The sequence below is a fragment of the Medicago truncatula genome, chromosome 8 (assembly GCF_003473485.1).
Source record: "Medicago truncatula cultivar Jemalong A17 chromosome 8, MtrunA17r5.0-ANR, whole genome shotgun sequence".
NCBI classification, from domain to species: Eukaryota; Viridiplantae; Streptophyta; class Magnoliopsida; order Fabales; family Fabaceae; genus Medicago; species Medicago truncatula.
In genome coordinates, this window is record NC_053049.1 from 14,402,011 (window position 1) to 14,426,898 (window position 24,888).

The 24,888-nt window shown below is 31.2% G+C and overlaps 2 protein-coding genes across 2 annotated transcripts; both read right to left on the reverse strand.

The window, feature by feature from the left end:
- Positions 1-759: 759 nt before the first annotated feature.
- Positions 760-1,182, reverse strand: LOC11446965 (UPF0481 protein At3g47200). The gene has a single exon (XM_024771925.2). It carries the CDS (start codon positions 1,165-1,167, stop codon positions 760-762), a length of 408 nt encoding a protein of 135 aa, XP_024627693.1. The 5' UTR covers positions 1,168-1,182.
- A 10,428-nt stretch (positions 1,183-11,610) lies between these two features.
- On the reverse strand, positions 11,611-16,017 carry LOC25501073 (UPF0481 protein At3g47200). Its single transcript, XM_013589624.3, has 3 exons — positions 15,932-16,017; positions 15,612-15,679; positions 11,611-13,602 (listed from the first exon to the last, which is right to left on the reverse strand). The coding sequence occupies exon 3, from the start codon at positions 13,542-13,544 to the stop codon at positions 12,123-12,125; it is 1,422 nt and encodes a 473-aa protein (XP_013445078.1). The 5' UTR covers positions 13,545-13,602; positions 15,612-15,679; positions 15,932-16,017; the 3' UTR covers positions 11,611-12,122.
- Between the last annotated feature and the right edge of the window lie 8,871 nt (positions 16,018-24,888).

Below are 24,888 nucleotides of genomic sequence, written 5' to 3' on the forward strand. Positions count from 1 at the left end.
ACACCGCAAACACAAACTCCCTAAAACTCCCAAAATAAAAATAATGAGGCCGGAGCATACATAAGGTAATGAACCAAACAAATGTGGTTAAATCAAATGTGGTAAAATTTCTAGCAGGTCCATATCTCTAGATGTTGTCTGCATGAAACTACATTCATCCTTGCCGTGTAAGTAAAAAAGATGGGCTCTTGTAAAGTGCTATAAGCATGAAAATTTAACTTGACAGTCTAACATAGATCTACTAATGGAAACGAAATTTGAAAGACCAAATATGTTACAGAAAATGTCTTTCTTAATACAATTTGACATGACATCACACCAAATAAACCCATCAATTTGAAATCCAACGTTAGCTAACTTATCAGCACAAAGATTACCTTCACTATAGATGTGAGAAATTAAATCTAAAACTAAAATCTCGGACAAGCTTCAAACAATTCGCCATTTGTTTTAAAGGTGCCAAGGGACCATAGAAGAGAGTTGCTAAAATCCTCTAGAGTGTCGCTTTCAATCCAAATATTTGTCCAACCCCTACCATATGAGCAATCTCAATAGCATGTTTTGCAGAAATTAACTCCGCATGCAAGGTTGTAGAAACCCCTATATTTTCCAAGAAAAGACCAGCAAAAATATCCTTACATCATTACACTAACCAATGGGAAATAGTTTTTATGCACTCTAATTTAATGAAATTAAGAAACATGGATCACAATGCTAGACATTTTAATCACATATCTATTTCATTAGAATCTTGATGTTTTACTTAGGATAGATAGCACACCAAGTTTGGATAAAAGTAAGAACCAATGCTAGCATTGCAGCTAAAAAGGCAATCATAGCCCATGGTGTATTGAAATGAGTATTGTAAGCTTGAGCCAACCATGTCTTCCATTTGTTTGTGTAATGTTTTTCAATTTGAATCTTGATGAGAAGATATTTCCTGCTATAAGCCACTGCATTTGTGTAGGAATTGTTGCAATACATTTTTGTTGGCAAATCGTCACCCAAATCATTGAAGAGCTTTGCCAATTCTTCGTCACTTCCAAGCAAGTTTTGAAATACACCAGCTAATCTAAGCTCCTTCACATCCTCGGCGTTGTCAACCAATGAATCCATGAAGGTAAAGAATGAGCAACATTCATAGTTGTAGCGAACATCCGGACACATCTCATATGCTATTAAGTTTCGAAAAAAATAAGGCGTGACATCATTGAACAAAAAAATAGGAAGTCGTAGTTCTCCACTCAACCACTTAGACTTGAAGGAAACGTTACTCCATGTCCATGCATCTGTCTTATTTGGTTTCACTCGAATTCCTACCATTTTTAGATCCCTTATGCTTTTATAAGTATTCCATTAACAACTAAGAACTTCTTCATCATCATCATCTTCTTGGTTTAAGGTTGTATTTTCCCCTGTTTGATTGGGTTCATTTCCTTCTGAATGTGTTTCCATCTGACCTTGTTCTTCAATGTCGATTCCCAAATCGGACGTCAAGTACATCAAGCGCGAAGAATCTAGTATATGAAATGGTTTAGGATTTTTCAATGGAATCAATGTCATTCCATAACGTTTACATGCACCCATACCCTGATAATTGCTAACTAAAAAATTCAAATCAATGCCTCTTGCATTGCATATAATCTCAAGCATTTGGTATGGAAGTTGGTTCTCCAACAACTTAACATCTCTCCATATGTACATCAATTGATCAAACTTAAGATTTAGCCCTTCAGGATATTGGTCATCGACATTTTCCATAAAATGCAGCAAGGAACATCCATCCACGAACAATATCCAAGCAAGATCGTTGTCATTGAATCCTTCAATTGCATCTTCCGTGAACATGTTCTTCAATTCTACAATATTATCTTCAATCTTGTTAAGCAAAAGTTTGCAGGCTTGGTGGCCATCTTGATTGATTTGTTTGCCATATTCCTCAACAAATGTAGATGTCCACAGAAGCTTGTAATGCTCTCCTTCTTTAAGACATTCACTATTGTGATGGATGGGACCAAATGAGATAATACTTATAAAATCTTTCATTTTGTCTCAAAAACTTTGGAACCCTTTGGATCTTAGGAATTGAAATTTGACTATTTTGCTCAAACTTTAGTTGTACCTCTTTTAGTTGGGAAAGCCTTTTATCCGTAAGTGTATGAGTCATGATCCAATGGTTAAGTAGTTTGTGTGGTAACTACGATTTCATATCTCTTGAAATCTTTCTACAACACAAAATTTATGTTGATTAACAACAGCTAAAATAAAACAATTATATATATATATATATATATATATATATATATATATATATATATATATATATATATATATATATATATATATTAACATTATAGAGAAAGCAAAATAAAACATATTTGGGTCTTGCTATCTTGTGCCCTAAAGGCACAAGTTAAAGATAAAAAAAATTAGAAGTTTTCTATAAAAAACAACAAAATGTTGACTTTAAAAAGTTAAATGCACAACCTTTGAGACAATTATTTCTATTTTAATTTTTTTAACATGTGCCTCAAGGACGCATGCCTTGGGGGTACATGTTAACATTTGCCTAATTAAAAAATGATGATTTTAAATATATCTAAATAGTCATGCTAATCGGTACCCAAACACTAGTTAAACAACTAAAAATGAAAAGAAACGACAAAGTAAACACCAAAAGCAACACTTTTTCAAATTTCAAAAAGTAAAATATATAATTTTTTAAAAAAATTCTTTTTATAATTCCTTAGCTAGTACCTGGAAGCACTAGTTAACATTTCTCATTATAAAAAATTTCTTGCGCATATATATAGATGCAAGTAGGGTTGGGTTAAGTTAATGAGATAAATATCTAAACACAAACCATTAATACTCGATTTGATCACATGTGTATATTGACATACTTATAGATAATTGTCGTAAAATTAAATATTTATTCTTATTTTTTTAATTTTTTTTTTAATATTAAATGACTTAACGATGAGTTAGCGTATTTTTTTATAAAAAAAACTAAACTTTGTTATCTTAGAAAAAATTGTATAATCTATTTTCACTATATTTTGGTGTAAAAAAATAATAAATTATAATATCAAATAATTTCTTTTCATCTTACCTCATTCATAATAAATTTCATCATAAAATACTTGCAACAAATTAAAGTTGCATGACATAAAATTGCATTAGCATCAAAACCGCCAAAAAGTGCAACATCAGACTTTGTAACTCTAGCAAATTTTGATTTTCAATATAGATAATGTCTGTTGTCAATTTTAAAAATTAGACTTGATTTATGACCAAAATCTTTTTATTTTATTTTAAAAAGATGTTTATAGCATTTCATTAATAATAATATCAGTAATACCATGAGGGATATGAAATAGTGGGACTAGCTGATAACACGACTTCTTCAGCTAAAGCATGTACCGTATTTGATATGACCAAAATCTTTTGTATTCTCCTTCTTCACAATGAAAATATAAATAAAGATGTTGGCATTATTGGGTTTGGGGTCTGGGTTTACCCGAAATTGATTTTTTTTATTTTTTTTCATTTTTCAAACCATATTCACCCGATTACAATCCAGCCCACATTTTTGGATAGGTTTGGCTGAGTTTTTCGGGTTGACCCAACTCATGTACACCCCTAATGATTTGTGTCTAAATCTTAGAACAAGTTTAGAATTATGAGTTACGTCAAAAATATAGCTAACTTGACAAAAGATTGTAGAGACATTTGATATCAGGGGTGGAACCACCACCCGGCGAGTCCGGGCACTTGCACGGGCTCAATCAGTATTTTCTTTATATTTGGCCCAACCTAATAGCCCATTAAGCCACTTAAAATAAAATAAAAATTGGGCAAACTCAATATTTTCACACGCGCACGCATAATAATTCCTGGCTCTATAATTTTTGCCTAGACTTTATAAAATTTCTGACTCCGCCACTGTTATTGGGTGCAAATTTAAATCCGCATTTCCCAACTTCACAACATTTATCATGTGTAAGATTTATCGACTTTTAAAAATAAAATAAATAAAATCATAAATTACCTGGTCCGATAACTATCGAGCACTTTACTCCCAACATGTTTTGTTTTTGACATGAAAGATATTTCACTATGCAACCATATCGGTTGCAACGTAAGAAACAATATAATGAGGACAATCCTCAATCCAAATTGTGTCTACGGAAGAAAAAACAAGCTTAGTTAGATGGTGAATAGCAACATTAGAAGTTCGTTTCACATGTTCAACTAAACATTTAGAAAATAAAGATTTAATTTTACGACAATTATCTATAAGTATGTCAATATAAGAATATTTTATAGATCTCTCACACACACATATACACATATATAATGAGATATGTTGACATCAGGTGTAAGTGTTCAGACTTACATCAGATTTCAACCATTATAATAATTCGATCTAACAACTTATATTATGCCAATAATAAATAAAAAGGAAGCACATTAAAATGCTAGCAGGATATTATCACTATATGAGATACTACTTGATTCGTTATTTTTTGGATTTTCTATTAGGCATACAATGAATTCTCTAATGTAAATTAATTTTCTTTAATAGGCAAGAGTCAGAATCGAATTTCTGACCACTTATTTAAGCGATCCAAATTATTTGAAACTATCGATGGTTGATTTTATATATGTTTCTATATATATTCAGTCAAAAAAAGTTTATATAAAGAACAATATTATACTCGATAGATTTAGAGAGATAGATAATAGTCAAGAGAATTTCCAAATATGTAATAATTTTTATATTTTGGCACCATTAATCATTAGTTTCATGCTTTACTATTTAACAATATCAATTTTTCATAATTACTTATATTATTAATTTTTTAAAAGGTATTTATATTATTAGTTAAAAATATCCAATCAATTTTAGCCATATCCAATCATATTATAAACGTACATTTATATATTAAAATCTATCATCAATGAATGTGATAAATATATAGAAAAATATAAATAACTTTTTTCTAATTTACTCCAACAATTATGAGAGTTATATATGTATAAGTTGTTTTTACATTTAGAGTATATTTCAACTTGTTATTAAAAAAAAGAGTGTATTACTTCAACTTTGAAAATGAAATTTCTAGCCTTTTCTTTCCATGACTTTAGCTCTTTAATAAATAAATAAGTTTAAATTAAAATTTCTTAAAAGAGTATAGTGATTTTAAAACTTGAAGAGATTACTGACGATGCACTGCTGAACTTCTAAAGCACAACCTTAATATATTAAAAAAAAAAAAAGAAAGATGAAGCACGTAATTAGGGTGATTAGCACTTCTTAATTTACTTAACTATGATTATGCTTCGTGTGAAACAAAAGATAAAAAATACTGCTCCGTTAAGTGAACATTTAAATCGTACCACCTTCACGTGGTATTTCAAATTCCTTCATTTTCGGGCTCATTTCTTCGATGCAGTAAGTGGTCGATGGTCAATGATAAATGAATACTCCCTCTGTTTTTTAATATAAGCAAATTTTGATTTTTAGGTTCATTCAATCAATGATGTATGTGCTCTATAATATGAACCACATACATCATCGATTGAATGAATCTAAAAGTCAAAATTTGTTTATATTAAAAAACGGAGGGAGTATTTAAGAATGAATGAAAAGTGGAAGCACGTGTGTTTCCTCGTTTTCTCTTATTTTTGTCCAACATGCATCGATGAAGTCATTGTTGAGTAAATAGTCAATTTCCCTCCTGAAATTGTAAGTTTCATCAATTACCCTCCTGAAATTAACAAAATTTCAATTACCCCCTGAAATTTCACAACGATAGTCAATTTACCCCCTCCGTCAAATTTTTCTGTTTGTGAACATGACGTTTTGCAAATACCCCATGAAGTTTTGCACTTATGTACAAAATGCCCCCCAAACTTAAAAATTTATATTATTTTTTCTTAAAAACAAACAATTAATAGTTAAATATTAAAGCTAACTATTAATTTTGGAGTTTGGAAAAACTACATACATATATACATCAAAATAGGAAAAAATGTGTATTTTTAAAGTGACAATAATGGTTATTTCTAATAGACAAATTATTATTTTTAGAGGTTTATATACAAATTAATAATCAAATTTAAATTTATATTTTCTCCTTCACCATCTTAGTCTTTTAACTCCTCCAACTCCTTCAACAATTTGCTCAAACCATTTAAACTACACAACCCCCAATATTAATCCACAAATCATCCCATTATTGTCACTTTAAAAAATACATATTTTTCCCCATTTTAGAGTCTATTTTGATGTATATATGCATGTAGTTTTCCCAAATTCTAAAATTAATAGTTAGTTTTAATATTTAACTATTAATTGTTTGTTTTTAAGAAAAAAATAATATAAATTTTTAAGTTTGGGGGCATTTTGCACATAAGTGCAAAACTTCAGGGGGGTATTTGCAAAACGTCATGTTCACTAACAGAAATATTTGACGGAGGGAGTAAATTGACTAACGTTGTAAAATTTCAGGGGGGTAATTGAAGTTTTGTTAATTTCAGGGGGGTAATTGATGAAACTTACAATTTCAGGGGGGTAATTGATGAAACTTACAATTTCAGGGGGGAAATTGACTATTTACTAAGTCATTGTTTTAATCGTGGATAGGCTTAAACACACTTTTTACCTCCTAAGTTTGCAAAAGTTGCAATTTTGGCTCCTATTAAAAAAATGGCAAAAATCCCCCCTCATGTTTAGCCCCTTTTGCAAAACACCAATTTTGACTTGATCAAACCTATGTGTCATGCCACTTAACTTAAAAAATTGCCAACTGTGTATTTTTTTAATTAAACAAAATGGAAAAGGCCACATGTGTATTTACAGAATTAAAAAAAATGAAAAATAAAAGAATTAATTGAAGAGATTATGCGACATTCATCTTCTTCACCTAATTCCTTCATCTTTTTCATCCATTTCTTTTTAAAAAAATGCAGAATATTACATCACAACACCACCTCAACCTTCATCTCCGATATTGTTCACCACCACCACCGCTATTCTCCTATCACCACCACAAGATCGTCTCTAATCTATGTTTACAACACCACCACCACCATATCAACATTCTCATATTCAAATTTTGTTTCCTAAAAAACGTGATGTTGATGTTAGTGGTTTTCATCTTGTTGATGGGAACTTGAATTCATTGTTGCAATAGATGAGATTGGGAAGGAAAATATATGACAAAAAAAGAAGGAAAAGTTGCTTATGGTTTCTTGCTGTTGAAGAAGGAAAAAGGGCAAATGTTATAGAATTTCCTAATTATTGAAAAAGAAAGGCTTAATTACTCTTTTGGTCCCTTAACTTATTTTTTGGTTTCGTTTTGGTCCCTTAACTATTAAAAGTTTCGTTTCGGTCCCATAACTTATTTTTGGGTTTTCTTTTGGTCCCTTAACTATTAAAAGTTTCGTTTTGGTCCCTTAACTTATTTTTTGATTTCGTTTTGGTCCCTTAACTTATTTTTTTGTTTCATTTTGGTCCCTTAACTCTAATACATTCATCCTAACATAAAGGACCAAAGTGGTTGACGGAGGATGAGTTAAGGGACCAAAACGAAACCAAAAAGTAAGTTAACGGACCAAAACGAAGCTTTTAATAGTTAAGGGACCAAAACGAAACTAAAAAATAAGTTAAAGGACCAAAAGAGTAATTAAGCCAAAAAGAAATGTTATGAAAATTTTGAGAATGATACCATGAACATATTTTTTGAATGAAGATGAATGATAATGTAGTTGCTCCTATTGCCGTGCTTGGTTCTCCCTCTTCCTTTTTTATATTTTTTTTATTTTTTATTTTTAATTTCATATATACATGCATGACATTTTTATTTTTCTTTAAATAACTAATTACACATGGGGCATACCATGTAGGCATGACCAAGTTAAAATTGACGTTTTACAAAAGGGGGTAGACATAGGGGGTCACTTTTACCTTTTTTTTTTAATAGGGGCCAAAATTGCAACTTTTGCAAACTTAGGGGGTAGAAAGTGTGTTTAAGCCTCGTGGATATTATAGACACTATTTATTCTCATACACCTTTGTATACCTCATTCATTAAGAAGAGAGAAGATCAGAGGAAAGAAAAAGTGGCTTGTGTAGGGGTCCACGTGACTACATGTAAGATTTTTGTGTGGATGTCAAGGAGTGTATTGTCACCTAAGGGTGTCAATGTATCATAACTCGATACCATACCACAAAGACCGTGTGTGAGCTTCAAATATTATAAAGAAAATGCTAACTTGTGTCCTTAAGGCACAAGTTAGTGAGTCTCTTGTCAAAAAAAAGTTATTGAGTCAAATGTAGAAATTTTTTGTTGAAATTCATGATTTAAATTTAATTTTTTAACTTTTTAATTAATTGAATGTACAAATCTTAAGGGAATAATTTTATTGGGTTGCTTAACATGTGCCCTAATGGCACAAGTTAACATGACTCATATTATAAATGCACGAATATTAGCTCATTGATCTAGTAATTTTTGATTTTGTGCAAAGAGATGATCTCGTTTATAAATATTAGTAGCGAAAAAACGGACATTCATGTGTTTGTTTTGTTGCTCTTTTTATTACGTTACGTGTGTAGATTATCATATTTGTTTTGCTGCTCCTTCACTCTCTGATCTCTACTAACTTGAGCGTCGGAACGCCTGCAGGTACACCACCACCACCCCCCCCCTGCGCCGTTCCAAGAAGCATTCTTGACGCTGTAACGCCCTAGTCGTTATTTTATTTATTTTGGAATTATTTAAATTCTTTTAAGTGATTTTAAATAATATTTCTGATTTATGTGATGTGTATTATTTTATTATATGATTTATTTTAATATAATTAGAATAATATGAGAAATAGAGTTATTTTGGAATGTGGGGAGTTAATTAGGATTTAATAAAAATTAAGGGAGTTTAATGAAATAAAGGGGGAGTTAAGTTTTGGGAGTTAAGAAAAAGAGAAGTCAGAAAACGTTTCACGTAAAAACAAGTTTTGGAGAGGAAAAGCAAGAACAAGAGAGAAGAGCCTAGGAACCGATTTTGTTGTGCAATCTTTCTGCAAATCTAAGGTAAGGGTGAGACTATCTCTCAATAATAATAGTATGTAAATTCTGAAAATTGTTTAACATGAATTGTTCTTGAGATAAAAATTGGGAAATTAGGGTTGATGCTGATTTTGAAAGGTATGGTGTAAGGCCATGTTTAATGTGTTGTAATTCGATGTTCAGAATGATTTCTTAATCTATAATGTTGTTGTGATCAGAATTTGAATGGAATTAGAATCGGTTGGATAAATTGGAGAAGTTTTGTATGATTGTTAGAATGATCTGAATTGTTGTTGTTGATGCCTGTTTTGTGTTCCTTTAGATGCCTAGTTGTGTATAGGACCTGTAAACATCTGCTGGAAAACGTTTTGGGTGATCAGGGGATTAAAATTGGGTTTTTGGAGTGAGAAGAGGTTTGAACCCGTAGGTTTTTGCACTGCCCAGATGAATGGTCGCTTAAGCGAACGACCCGTCGCTTAAGCGAGCATTCAAGCAAGCTGCCCAGAATACGATTTTGCCCGTTCGCTTAAGCGAACAGTGAGCGAGCTTGTAAGCGAAATTTTATTTTGATTCTGCCAAGAGTTCGCTCAAGCGAACCATAAGCGAACCCGTGAGTGAAAAACCATTTTGATTCTGCCATAAGTTCGCTCAAGCGAACCGTCAGCGAGCGGAACCCAGACTTTCTGTGAGCCGGTCGCTTAAGCGAGCTAGCCGTCGCTTAAGCGAAGATGACCTTAATCAGCCACTTTTGAACTTTGCCTCATGCACTAGGGGATCCTTTTGAGTATTTCTAAATGTTCCTTTCAACTTGTAAGACCATTATATGTACCCTGAATCCTACTAAACACATTGTTAATCGAGTTGGTATAGTTTAATGAATTTGTGGATTGAAGTGGGTATGAATGAAACCAAGTGAAAAGATGTTACGTTGAATGACTTGATGTATTAGTATGATTGACAATAATTATACATTTTTCTGATGTTGGATTGGTTGTGATGAAGTTGTATGTCATATATATACATATGCATTAGTTGAGTTGTATGTAAATATACACAAGTGGGTTAGTTGCATAAGCATAAAAGTGGGAGAGCTTCGGCTCTGGAACGCCTTGTCGTTCAAAGCAGTGGAACACTAGTTGTTCAAAGCGGTGTTTAGCGGTGAGGACTTATGTCCTGATAAGAATGCTTTAACCATTCGATAGCGGTGAGGGCTCCGGCCCTGAATATGGTACCACATGCATAGTTGCATTTGTCGAGGAGTCTTAGAGGGTTGTCATGTCATTACATGAGTTGTTGTTGTTGGTTGAATTGTTATATCTGGATGATGTTGTTGATTATGAAATACTTATGCTTAATGAATAATCATTGATATTGTAGGGTGTTAGATTCAATTGATGTTATTATATATTATTATTATTGTTTGTGAATCTCACCCCTTCTGCTTGAAAATGTTGCCCTTCCTATGGGTAACTTGCAGGTGATCCTGAGTAGTAGGTGGTGGCTCAAAGTGTCTAGTGCTCTGATACGTGGGATGAGATTTTATTGCTTAACTTCTTTTCTATGTATCAAATTTTGAATATTGATGTTTGGATTTCCTTGTTGAGGCTTTTATGCCATGAATATTTATTGGAGATTACTTATATTGGATGTTGTTGTTAATTAAAGTTGAAAATATTCCGCTGCAAGTTAAATGATGATCTTTGAAGGATGTGTATTAAATATATTTTATATTCTATTTACAAAATTTTGAATTAGTAGTGTGACATGCCCGTTGGGTTAATACTCTGATCCATGTTTATTTATTAATTAATTGATTATTGGGAACGGGGTGTTACAGATGCATTCTACCAGCACTCAAACCATCGCATTTAAAGCACCGGCAGTCACCTTCTGATCAGGTACGATCAGCGGCGCCGTCTGTGACAAATACAAGCTCTCCAGTTTTTACCTTACTAAAAACCAAAACTTTCCAGAAATTTACCATGGCTACCAACAGTGCTAGCTCACAGATACGAAGTGAAGTTCATATCCCTCAACGCGATGGGATGACATCTTCACCTTCTCCTGTGGGTACACCTAGAGAGGAACCCGTACAAATAATTCCTCTTCAAGAAAGGCCTCTGCAAGGTCCTCCACGACCTACAGAGACTCCAAAAGATGTCACACCCACTAGTGCCCTCGTCAGTAATCTGCTCCGCACAGTCCAACGACAAACGTCGTTAATCGAGGAACAGAATCGACGCCTGATGGATCTAGAGCGAGCACGTCCGCTAGTCCGAACTAAACGGACTCCTTCCCCAACACCTAGCATAAGAGAAAGGAGCCCTCGCCACTTACGTTTCAGATTCCCTCGGCATTCAATAAGCGTCTCCAAGCCATACCAGGAAGTCGACCAGAAGGAGGTCACCCAGACGATCTCATCCAAGACGATCCCCTCCAAGGAGATCCCCACCAAGACGCAACAAATCAAATGAGATAGAATCATGGTGAAAGAAAAAAGATTACATATCAATAAAATAACAGAAGAATAAATCTACTAATAGAAACAGAATTTTGAAAGACTAAATATGTTACAAAAAATATACAATTTGGCATGACATCACACCAAGTAAACCCATCAATTTGAAACCCAACGTTCGCTAACTTATCAGCACAAATATTACCTTCAATATGTGAGAAATTAAATCTAAAACTAAAATCTCGGACAAGCTTCAAACAATTCGCCATTTGTTTTAAAGGTGCCAAGGGACCATAGAAGGGAGTTGCTAAAATCTTGAGAGAGTCGCTTTCAATCCAAATATTTATCCAACCCCTACCATGAGCAATCTCAATAGCATGTTTTGCAGCAATTAACTCAGCATGCAAGGTTGTAGAAACGCCTATATTTTCCAAGAAATGACCAGCAAAAGTACCCTTACATCATTGCACTACCCAACCTGAAGTAGTTTTTTTTGCCCTCTAATTGAATGAAATTAAGAAACTTGGATCTTGGTGCTAGACATTTTAATCACACATACTTATTTATTTCATTAAAATTTTTGATGTTCTACTTGGGATAGATAGCACACCAAGTTTGGATAAAAGTAAGAACCAATGCTAGCATTGCAGCTAAGAAGGCAATCATAGCCCACGGTGTATTGAAATGGGTATTGTAAGCTTGAGCCAACCATGTCTTCCATTTGTTTGTATAATGTTTTTCAATTTGAACCTTGATGAGAAGATATCTCCTGCTATAAGCCACCGCATCTGTGTAGGAATTGTTGCAATACATTTTTGTTGGCAAATCGTCACCCAAATCATTGAAGAGTTTTGCCAATTCTTCGTCACTTCCAAGCAAGTTTTGAAATACACCAGCTAATCTAAGCTCCTTCACATCCTCGGCGTTGTCAACCAATGAATCCATGAAGGTAAAGAACGAGCAACATTCGTAGTTGTAGCGAACATCTGGACACATCTCATATGCTATTAAGTTTCGAAAAAAATAAGGTGTGACATCATTGAACAAAAAAATAGGAAGTCTTAGTTCTCCACTCAACCACTTAGACTTGAAAGAAACGTTACTCCATGTCCATGCATCTGTCTTATTTGGTTTCACTCGAATTCCTATTATTTTTAGATCCCTTATGCTTTTATAAGTATTCCAATTACAACTAAGAACTTCTTCATCGTCATCATCTTCTTGGTTTAAGGTTGTATTTTCCCCGGTTTGATTGGGTTCATTTCCTTCTGATTGTGTTTCCATCTGACCTTGTTCTTCAACGTCGATTCCCAAATCGGACGTCAAGTACATCAAGCGCGAAGAATCTAGTATATGAAATGGTTTAGGATTTTTCAATGGAATCATTGTCATTCCATAACGTTTGCATGCACCCATACCCTGATAATTGTTAACTAAAAAGTTCAAATCAATGCCTCTTTCATTGCATATAATCTCAAGCATTTGGTATGGAAGTTGGTTCTCTAACAACGAAACATCTCTCCATATATACATCAATTGGTCAAACTTAAGATTTAGCCCTTCGGGATATTGGTCATCGACATTTCCCATGAAATGTAGCAAGGAACATCCATCCACGAACAATATCCAAGCAAGATCATTGTCATTGAATCCTTCAATTGCATCTTCAGTGAACATGTTCTTCAATTCTTCAATATTATCTTCAATCTTGTTAAGCAAAAGTTTGCATGCTTGGTTACCATCTTGATTGATTTCTTTGCCATATTCCTCAAGAAATGTAGAGGTCCATAGAAGTTTGTACTGCTCTCCTTCTTTAAGACATTTATTATTGTGATGGATCGGACCAAATGATATAATCTTTGGTGAGCAATACTTATAAAATCTTTCATTTTGTCGCAAAAACTTAGGAACCCTTTGAATCTTAGGAATTGAAATTTTACTATTTTGCTCAAACTTCAGTTGTGCCTCTTTTAGTTGGGAAATCCTTTTATCCATAAGCGTATGAGTCATGATCCAATGGTTAATTAAGTAGTATGTAAGTTACAACTTTATATCTCTCGAAATCTTCCTGTAACACAAAATTTATTTTGATTATTAGTGCTATAATAAAACAGTTTAATATATATAAAATACTACCTCCGTTCCTTTTTAATTGTCACTTTTTAACATTTTACACAAACCAAGACAATCAATAAATATTACTACTTTTGATACAATAATTTATACTTTTACTATAATAGCTTTAGTCATTTAATATTACATTTTATTTATTTCTCTCTCTGTAATAAATAACTAAGGGCAATATTGATAAAACAACTTTTAATGTTGCATTGACCTTTGAAAGTGACAGTTAAACAGAAACAAAATTTTTTTCAAAAAATGACACTTAAAAAGGAACGGAGAGAGTAAACATTAAGAAAAAACAAAATAAAAAATATTTAAAAGATATCGTAATAAAAAAGAGGATAGACGAAGATACTTTGTGTCTATCTTTCCAATAAGTAAGTAAAATTAAATGATGATTTCAAATATATCTAATCTAAGGGGTGTATTGTATTGGGATTTTATGGAATTTTAAAAGACTTTTTTAAAGTAAAAAAGTCTTGTGGTATTCAATCAAGATTTTTATAGAATATAAATAAATCTTGTGGTATTCAATCAAGACAATCAAGACTTTTTATTCAGTGCAACGAAATTCGGTGGTATTCAAATGAGACTTTGGCCGACTTATAAAATGTCTGTTGGTATTCAAAAGTATACAAATTTTAATGGATTCTTTTATAGAGTGGATTTTGTGAGACTTTTTAGCTAAAAATACACATAACATGCTTATTCAACAATCTCACAAATAGAGACTTTTAGAGACTCCCATAATTTTTGTTTTGTTCTTGTCTCATACCACACTCATACTTTTTCTTGGTATTATTCATAAGCCTTCAGCGCTACTATTCTACTGTTATTCTCTGTTCACCGTGCTTGTTCATAAGCCCTTTTCTTATACACGTTTACATTACAGTAAATATTACAGAGTTTTTCGTTATTTGTTTTTTAGTAGTTTGTTTTGTTGTTTGTATATCTTACGTTACTTTGCAACCTTTTGTTATTATTATTAGTAATATTAATTTATTTTTTTATTTTTGTTTTGAGTAACTTGTAAATATTATAATTATTATTAGTAAATTTCATATTTTAAGTTCGTAATTTTTTTCATTCAGTCTTGTCATTTTGAATTTTTCTTAAGAATCCATGTGATCCTCTCAAATATTAAAATTTCATAAAGTCTATTGTGTTTAAAATCTGTCTTATAAATCCATTAAAATTTGTCTTAAGATCTTTAAAATGACAAGAGTGAATGAAAAAAATTCAAAATCTCTCAAATCTTATAAATCCATTGAAATCTTAACAAATCTGTCTTATAAATCCATTGAAATCTTGTGTTCAAAATCCTGATTGTAAAAGGTCATTTTAGAAGTCTTTTAAAATCCCATAAAATCAATAGAATCACACAAAGTCTTTTAAAATCTGCAGGATTTTGTTTTTCAAAATAATCTCTTAAAATCCTAATCCAATACATAGAAATTTTCTTACACATAAATATAGGTGTATGTATGGTTGGATAACTTTTTTTTTTTTTTGGCGAGGTTTGAACCCCAAACTTTATATATATTATGCACTGTCTATATCAACTGAACTAAGGTTACAAAAACGTAACTTGAGTTTAATAAGTGAGATAAATATCTACAAACCGTTAATTTCGAGTTGATCACATGTATATATGTATGTTTATGTACTCTGTCTATTAAAATTTAAATTGGTTTTTGGCTCTCTTTCATTAAAATGGTTTCCGTCTAAATCATTCAACAAGTTTAAAATTATGAGTTACGTCTAATATATGGCTCACATGATAAACACACAAAAGATAAAGATTGTAGATCACCTCAAAGAAAATAAAGATAAAGATTGCATAGACATTTGATATGTCAGAATTTAGATTTGAATCCGCATTTTCAAACTTCCCAATATTTATTGTGTGTGAGATTTACCTACTTTTCGAATAAAAAAAATCATATGAATTACCTTGTCTGATGCACTGCCGATTAATCTAACACTCTTGATTCTTTCTTCCTGAACTTCTAAAGCACAACCTTTATAAAAAAAAAAATATGAAGCACGTTAGTGTAATTACCACTTCGTAAATTTACTTAACAATAACTATATGTTCCGTTTGAAACAAAAATAAAAAATATTATGTTAGCTGAACTTCGAATTATTGGAGCCATATTCTTAGAAACCTATGAGGATTAGCAAAAAAAAAAAAAAAATATCATACACAGAAAAAATTGAAATTTTTATTTTGTTTACCAAAAGAATGTATATAGAGAAGAATAATAACTCACATACTGGACACCAGAAGATCAAATTAAAAATAAAAAGCTTGTATATATGGAGCAATTGTACGTTCTTAGGACCGTTATATCACTGTATTTATATTGGAAATCAAAGACAAGGTAGTACTTAGTTTAACAATAAATAACGGCAAATTGATCAGTAACGTGTTTAAAAATTAAATATAGAATTTGTCCAAAAAAAAATAAATATAGAATGATTTTGGTGCAAATTGATCAGTAGTGTATTTTTTTTTTTTTTTTTTTAAGGATAATCAGTAGTGTATTTGATTACTTTTTTCTAAGCATTAATTTAGGCACTTGTTAGAGACTTGGAGTATCCATTTCTGAAGTCTCTACAAGTCTTTATAATTTAGGAGTATTTATTAATCCCATCATCGTGTTATGTTTTAATTTAATTATTAATTATTTATAAGTAAACTCTTATCCAGCCAATTGTTTAGGAATTGTTGAGATGTTATTTTATTTTATTTTTTAAGGAAGGAATTGTTGAGATGTTCTGACACCTCTATAATAATTGCAAATAATAATTATTATTATTCTTATATGTGAAAAGTAAACTCTTGTCCATCATGTCAACTAATTTTGTTTAGGTACTACTGAGGTGTTTTGACAGCTACTCCTAATATAAATATCTATCCGATTTTACATATAAAAAAATACTTTGATATATATTTAACTTATTATAAATTAAATCTAATGAATCTGAAAAATCTATAATTATACAAAGGAGGGAGGGAGGGAGAGAGAGAGGGAGAGAGAGAGAGAGGTAACCTTAGGTCTTCTTCGTGGAAGGTCAGCAGCACACATTAGGAAACTCAGGAGATCGTGATACTGTAGTGCAGAATCAGCAGGTTACTCGTGTTCAGAATCAGGTTTTGGAACCTAATGTAGAATTTTACGACAGGGAATTTCCAATGTTGCAACGGGATGAGAATTAGAATCCTGGTCATCTTGACGACGGGGACAAGACATGTTCGACTTTGAAACGGTTTGTTTCCTTTTATTTCACCAAAGTTCCGGAATTCATCTTGTATTCATATTTGAGACAAGTTTTTGAGGTGTGTGGGATTTTGGAGGATTTGTTTGTTGCAAATAGTTATAATGCACAAGGAAACGTTTATGGTTTTGTGCGATGTAGTAATGTAAAAAATGTGGATAAACTGACCAATGCTTTGAACAATGTCTCGTTTGGTATTTATCAGTGTTTGCAAACATGGCTCAGTTTGATCGTTTTGTGAAGAATTCGGAGGGAGAAGGGAAGGTAGTGGCGGGGTTGGGTGTCGAGGGAGAAAAAATTGTGAGGGGTGGGATCGTTAAAGAAGCTGGGGGAGCTAAAAAAGAGGGGAGGGTGATTGTGGAGAATGGGAAAGGTCTGGAGGGTGTCTAGCCGTGATGGGGGAAATTGTGATAGGCAATGTGGTGTGTTCCGGGGGTACTGATGGGGGTGAGGGGTAACGTGGAGGAGGGGAAGGATGAGGGAGAGGGACGAAGTTGGGAAAGGTGAGGGAGAAGGGGGTTGTTCCTATATGGCTCGTAGTCGGAGTGTGGGTGGTACACGCAATGCGTCTTCACATAACGTATTGAACTTGCAAGGTGATCGAGTTTCGGAGTGTGTTAAACATCATCCTATTAAATATCATACTGCTGAAAAAGATGTTAATTGGGCGAGTGAAGGTGTGGTGGCGACGGTCCATATTAGCGAATCAATTTCGTTGTTACAGCATTACATTCTTAATGTTGGGTTTGACAATCTTGACAATCCACTAACATACAAACTCGAAATAAACAACCATAGCGACAATAAGAAATCTATAACATTGAAAAAGGTATATTTTCTTGGTGTTAACCCTTGGTATTTAAGGAAAAAAGGTCCTAGTAATCTGGAATTTTGTCGGAAGGTAAATGCTTCTATCAGAAAAATATTCCATCATAAAATCAAACTCGTTTTATTGAACAATTTGTATAACAAAACTCATTAATTAAATTGTTTGGTTAAAAACGTAAAATTAGTGAGCAATCAAATTCGATGTTTTACCTTAATAAGTTCTCCTCATCCTCAATGCAATAAATTAGCAAGCAATCAAATTCGACCTCTTACCTTGTTTAGCTTGAGTACATATTTATCCACGCAACTTATTTTTTTTAGTATTAGCTTACTTACGTAATTTAACGTTGGGGAATCTCATGAGGAGTGGAAATAAATCTACTAGACCAAAACCTTAGGAGAATGAGATTGACGAGAATAAAATTGGAGAGATGAAAAATGAGAGTAAAGTGGAGAGAATAAAATAATGAGAAAAAGAGTGGAGAGATAAGATAATGAGATTGAAGATAATAAAGATGGAGAGTTTAGAGAATGAGAAGAAAAGTTACGCCTCATATATAGCTTAGATCATAAAAAATATATTAGGTGATTGATCAATAACCTATTCAAATCGTTCAACCTCGTAACTCCTTATCATTAATTTTTGTGATTAAAAAATAATTGGGTTGTTAGTCTCAATTTATATATATTTTTTTAAACCGTGAACAATCAACAAAAAATTAATTAAATTGTTTGTTGAGACCTATGATATTATTGTTTGTGTTCAAATTAGCGCAACTCCATTTTACAACATTTAGTTTGTGCGTGAGATTGTTTTTTTTTTTTTTTTTTTAATTGAAACCACTCAAACTAGTGCACAAATTATACATAGTATAAAATTCGGATCAGCTCCACAGTGATAAAAACTGTGATCCAACACTACATAAATAAATCCCTAAAAAAAAACTACATAAATATTATTAAAAAAAACAGCATAAAAATCAAAATTATGGATCAACATAAAAAATACAACCCCTAAAAATTATATTATTTTCGGTAATCCACTGAGATCAACGACGGCTAGCCGTAACAAGAGATAAAACCTTCTATTATCACAAATATTTGTATTCTAAAGTTAAAGATGAAAGAAGTTAATGATGCATTGATATTGTAAATTGATATATACAATAAAACATATTTTTTTTTTTCATTGTAACATATAATAAAAGGGACCAAACCCACAAACTCAATAAAGCTACCTCAACCCACCAGTTTCACTCGTCTAACCGCCTAACCTTCAACCGTAGCATGAACGGGCGTGAATGGACTTACATTGTGCAACTGTGGTTTCAATCGGTTTGGCTTTTTTGGTCTTCACCAACCGTTTGTCCACCCCTATCGATGGGCTTCCCTTGGCGAGATCGGGCTCGCCTTTAATTCGAGGTCAGAGCCCCTAAAGATAGAGTTGTCAACAATGGGCCGATCCATTAGCCCACATTTTGGGTCGGGTGGGTCTAAAAAAGTTAGCCCAAAATGCACTCGGGTTTTTTGGCCCTAGCCCATTTGATCCATATAAAAACTGGGCCGGGACCAGGGGCTAGCCCATTGGTCTTTGGGCCGGCCTATAATCAATATTTCCATTTGATTTTTTTAAAAAAAAACACTATATTTTTTGAAAAAATTATCAACTAATTTAAAATGTATTGATAAAAAAATATTTAAATAAGTAAACTTAATAAAAATGAATGAATTTAGCTCAAGCTTTTAAAATTCTAAAGTTTATATATTATTAATTTGATTCAATTGAAGGAATAATCTAGAGTTGAATTAATATTTAATGTTAATGTAAAAATTATTTACACTTCTACGTCCATCCAATCATATTTTAGCAAAAAAATAATTATGAGCAACTAATATAAATAAAAAAAATTCAAAAAAGAGTGAATAAATTTAAAAAAAGAAACAAAAAATGTTGCATTTGTATTTGTATTCTAAAATGACAATAATAATTGTTTTCTAATACTCAAAACGATTTCATATGTAAGCAACAATTCTTTTTTTAGATTAATTGAATATTTAATGTATCTGATTTATAATATAGATCACATGCATCAATTATTCAATAAATCTGAAGGAAAAAAAATCATTGCTTATTTACGAAACTGGAAGGAGTATATAATAATTAATATTTTATTTTTTTTATTTGTAGATGTAATAACAAAAGTCATCGAAACTTAATCACCCGTATCAGGTTCTAGATTAAAAACCTGGGTCTAACCACTTAATTTTTTAAAAAATTATTAATTATAAAATATTTTATTGCTTTCATTTTTAGACGAGATACAATTTGTGTCTTGGATTTAGATGTTAAAAAGTTTTAAATTGGCTAATGGCTAAGATATGGTCTACCAATATGTTTATAAGTATGCAAATTCCTACATCACAATATCTAATAATTATTTTTTAAATTTTTTTATTTGTAGACGTAGTGACAAATGTCATCGAAACTTAAACACACGTGTAAGGTTCTAGATTAAAATCCTGTGTCAAAAAATATATTATTAGATGAGATAAACCAATACTCAATAATGAATATTTAAGAACAAGGGTTTGTTTGGTAATACACGTGTTTGGGTTTATAACTTATGTCTTATAAATTAGTCTATCAGTTATCCCCTATAAATTCAATAAATTAATTTATCGGCTATCAATTATAAATTAGTCTATCAATTATCCCCTATAAATTCATAAGTTTATGAATTATTTAGTATTTTTACCAAACAAATTGATATAATTATAAACTACTTCAACATACTAATAATTTTACTAAACACTAAAAAATCAATAAGTTAGTTGATCTACTTTCAGGTATAAACTAGTTTACCATCTATGAGTTTATATATTTATAAATTTTTAATGTAGTATGTACTAGTATAAATGAAAATATGGGCTATCAACTAGCACCACCGGTTCATATTATCAGTTCATTTGACCCATCACCGTACACGTGTCTCTAAAACTATTAGTAGTATACTAGTGTACTACAAATATCAACTTGAGAAACAGGTTTCAATTTTTATTCATATGTGGGTTTGTTCTAAGTTCTAACTAAGTCATAGCCATGGCGCACGAGAGAAGGTAAAACATTTCCTCAACTTAAATAGATTTCATTCTCTTTTCCTTCTTTCCTTTGATTTTTTCTTTATTTTTGTTTAGAATAAGTTCATTTCGAAGCAGAGAAAATCATGTAAATTTTCAAATTCCTTATCATTTTAACTAAATCACTTCAAATCTTTTCTGATCTCTTTGAAAACTTCAACTCATGTAGTGAAGCTCAAGAAAAGACTGTTGCTCAAACTCATGAGGTAACTATATAGTTAGCACTCACTTTCCTTCAACATTTGTTTTCTTTTTTAGTCCTGCCATGACTTTGTTTGTTTTGTTTCATTAATATTAAAAGTTGTTAATAATTGTTTGTATATAGAGTTTGGAAAATTGCTTGCGTATGACAATTGCTTGTATATAGAGTTTGGAAAATTCCTTGTATAAGTTGTTAACCATTTTATCGAGTTTGGAAAATTCCCTGTATATGACAATTGCATATTGATCATAATTGCTTACTATGCATTGTGATTCAGCCATGAGCATAAATTTTTGCTGATGAGAAACCACCAAATTTAACCAATATATTTGTGTTGAATAGTTATGTAATCTTCTCAAATATTAGTATACTGCAGTGAATTATAAATAATCAAATGATTTGCTTGTTGTATCTTGTTTATGTTGATAGTTAGGAAAATGTTAATACTTTCAATTGCATTTTCAAAATTTACTACATGCTCATTGCTTGTGAATTTAGTTGATGAATTTACCTATTCATTTATTTTTTCAAGTTTAACTCTGTTCTGATGTTTGACTTTGCAATTTCTTTTGATTCGAGGGAAATGTATTTTTTTTTTACTATTTCTTGTAGTTGTTAAATAGTTTTTGGTGCTGTTATAATTATTTACATCGATGTGTTTGTTAACAAGTGAAGGGCTTATCCACTCTTCATTTAATTTCAAGCATTTTTTTTATCAAACTGCTAAAATTCTAGCGATGATGTGTTCTTTATTTTCTCATGTAGTTTAAAGATAATTTTCTGGATTGATTTTTTCTTATAAGTTTATGAAAAGGGGATGTCATGAAAATATTGTGGAGTTCAAAATGGGGGGACGTAAAAGTCAAATTTTATGAGTGTTTGTGTTGTAGTTGTGTGTTCTGTTCTTATTTAAGGTACTAACTATTTTAAGCATTGCATTTTGTTACAATAAACATTTGCATTTAATTTGAATCTAAGTAGAATTTTAGTCAACCTTTGAATTTTTGCTCTATGATTTAGATTGTATGTATCAAATTTATTAGTAGAAGTTAAAACTGAATAGTTTTCAATTACTTGGACTCCTTAAGATATGATTAGGAGAATGGGTTGTGTGTTTTATTGGTTTCTCTTTGTTAGGTGTTAATCTAGTTGATGCATTACTTTTGGTAGCATTTACTTCATTTTAATTTTTTTCAATGAAGATCTATTTTAGTTATATGGTTAAATGTTGGTTAAGCACCATTTTTATGTTGCTTTGTTTCTTTTTGTTGACAGATGTCGTCAGTTAAAGATGTCAATTCTACCACTCATGTTAATGCTCCATCGACGGCTCCTTCTTCTTGTTTGCCACCGTCTGAGTGTAGACATCAGTTGCATGAGGTAACTACGTAGCTAGCACTCACGTTCCATCAACATTTGTCTTATATTTTTCTATCGTTGCTTTCTGTAGTTGACCTTAATCATTTTGGTAATTTTTAATATGTTTAAATTTTGATTCACTCCTCTCAAATTAAAAGTACTGAAACTAAAGTATTAATGAAAACAATCTCTTTGCATTTTCATTCTTTCCAAAAATGCATGCAATTTTTCATTTCAAGAGTTTTGAATTTCATTGTTATTAAACAAGATTAGTTAATAGAAAATGTTTAGATAGAATAAGTCAATTTGATGCATCTCATTTGCAAAAGTTGTTGTAAAATGTTGATATAGACTCACACTGACTGATTATAGTTTAGAATGGCTAATTGTTGAAAGGGGAAAAATTAAATGCAATCTTTAATCATATATCAGATGGATTCTTAGGGTCTGGTTCATGTATTTAGTAGTGTTTTTATTGTAACTTATTCTTATCAAACATTACAATTAGTAAAAGTGAACTAAGTGTAGTATTAATTAATTGGATTTCTTGATACTATAATTAATTTCATTTGGGTCAAATACTTATCAAGAATTTGTTGATGAATAAAACTTTGAGACACTTGATGTTGGCGAAGATGAAATTCTCCACGAATTTGATGTTTATTCTCATTCTTCTCTCGATGTTGATGAAATGAAGGTATGATTTGTGCATTTTATTCTTGATTTAGTTGGATGGTTTTTATTTCACTATAATAATACATATTTCATTTTTGTTCACTGCTATTTTTAGTTAAAACTCTTACAATATCATTTAAAAAGTCCATCAAAATCGTACGATATTGAAAAAGGTTTGTGTGTTTTTTGTTTTGTTTTGTTTTTTTGTTCTTTTAAATGACATTTTGTTTATGAAAAAAATTGTAATAATGTTGAGAGTGTGATATACTGTTTTTATTAATGTGTTGCGCATGTTATGTTGAAACCTATGGTTAGGCTGGGCTGGACCTTCGGAATTCAGCAATTGAGTTTGATGTGAAATCATCGTTTTATATAACAGATGTCTTTTCACTAACCTATATCAAATTTTATGAGTGTTTGGGTTGTAATTGTTTGTTCTGTTTTTCTTTAAGGTACTAACTATTTTAAGCATTGTATTTTGTTACCATAAACATTTGTATTTGATTTGAATCTAAGTAGAATTCTTTTTTCAGGAAATTTGGATTTTTGCTCTATGATTTAGACTATACGTATCAAACTTATTCGTAAAAGCTAAAATTGATAGTTTTCAACTACATGGACTCCTTAAGATATGATTAGGAGACTGAGTTGTGTGTTCTATTGGTTTCTCTTTGTTAGATTTTAATCTAGTTGCTGCTATACTTTTGCATGCATTTAATAGTGTTTTTGCTTTAACCTTATCAAACATTACAATTAGTGAAAGTAAAGTAAATGTAGTATTAATTAATTGCATTTCTTGATACTATAATTAATTACATTTGTGTCAAATACTTAACATGAATCTGTTTACAAAAAAAATGTTGAGACACTTGATGTTTGAGAAGATGAAATTCTTCACGAATTTGATGTTTTTTCTCATTCTTCTCTCAATGCTGATGAAACGAAGGTTTGATTTATGGAGTTTATTCTTGATTTAGTTGGATGGTTTTTATTTAACTATATTAATACATATTTCATTGTTGTTCATTGTTATTTTTAGTTAAAAATCGTACAATATCCTTTCAAAAGTCGATAAAAATCGTATGATATTGGAAATGTTTGTGTGTTTTTTGTTTTGTTTTGTTTTTCTGTTCTTTTAAATGACATTTTGTTTATGAAAAAAAAATGTAATAATGTTAAGAGTATGATATATTGTTTTTATTAATGCGTTGTGCAGGTTATGGTGAAACCTATAGTTAGGCCGGACCCTCCGATTCCAGCAATTGAGTTTGATGTCAAATCATTGGTTTACATGACAAAGGTCTTTTCACTATGTTATATCAAAAATTATATTAAATCAATGAATTATATGTTAGAAAATTCTTTTTATACACCCATAACCCATTTAACAATAGAGAGTATGATGTAAGCCGTTGAATATGATTCAAGATTATGTTTGATGACTTTGTTCATACTTATCGCTTAACCAATTATTTTATCTTGTCTAAATAATTTATTTTAGTCATTCATTTATCCCCTAAATACACTAAAGTCATCAAAGTTACTAAATAGTAAAGTCATTTGATCTTGTGTTTGAGAATTATGGGTGTACAAATATAAGAGTCGTTAAACTTTATACTATAAATTGGATATGCATTTAGATTTATGTATTCTTTTTAGACAACTTTATTAACATCAATAAATCAAGCTCCTGCAATGGATGTTGTTGTGGGAGTCTTTACTAGACATGAGGTATTAACATGACCT

Coding starts and splice junctions, on each gene's coding strand:
- LOC11446965 (XM_024771925.2), bottom strand. CDS start 1,167: ATGTGTCCGGATGTTCGCTACAACTATGAATGTTGCTCATTCTTTACC.
- LOC25501073 (XM_013589624.3), bottom strand. CDS start 13,544: ATGACTCATACGCTTATGGATAAAAGGATTTCCCAACTAAAAGAGGCA.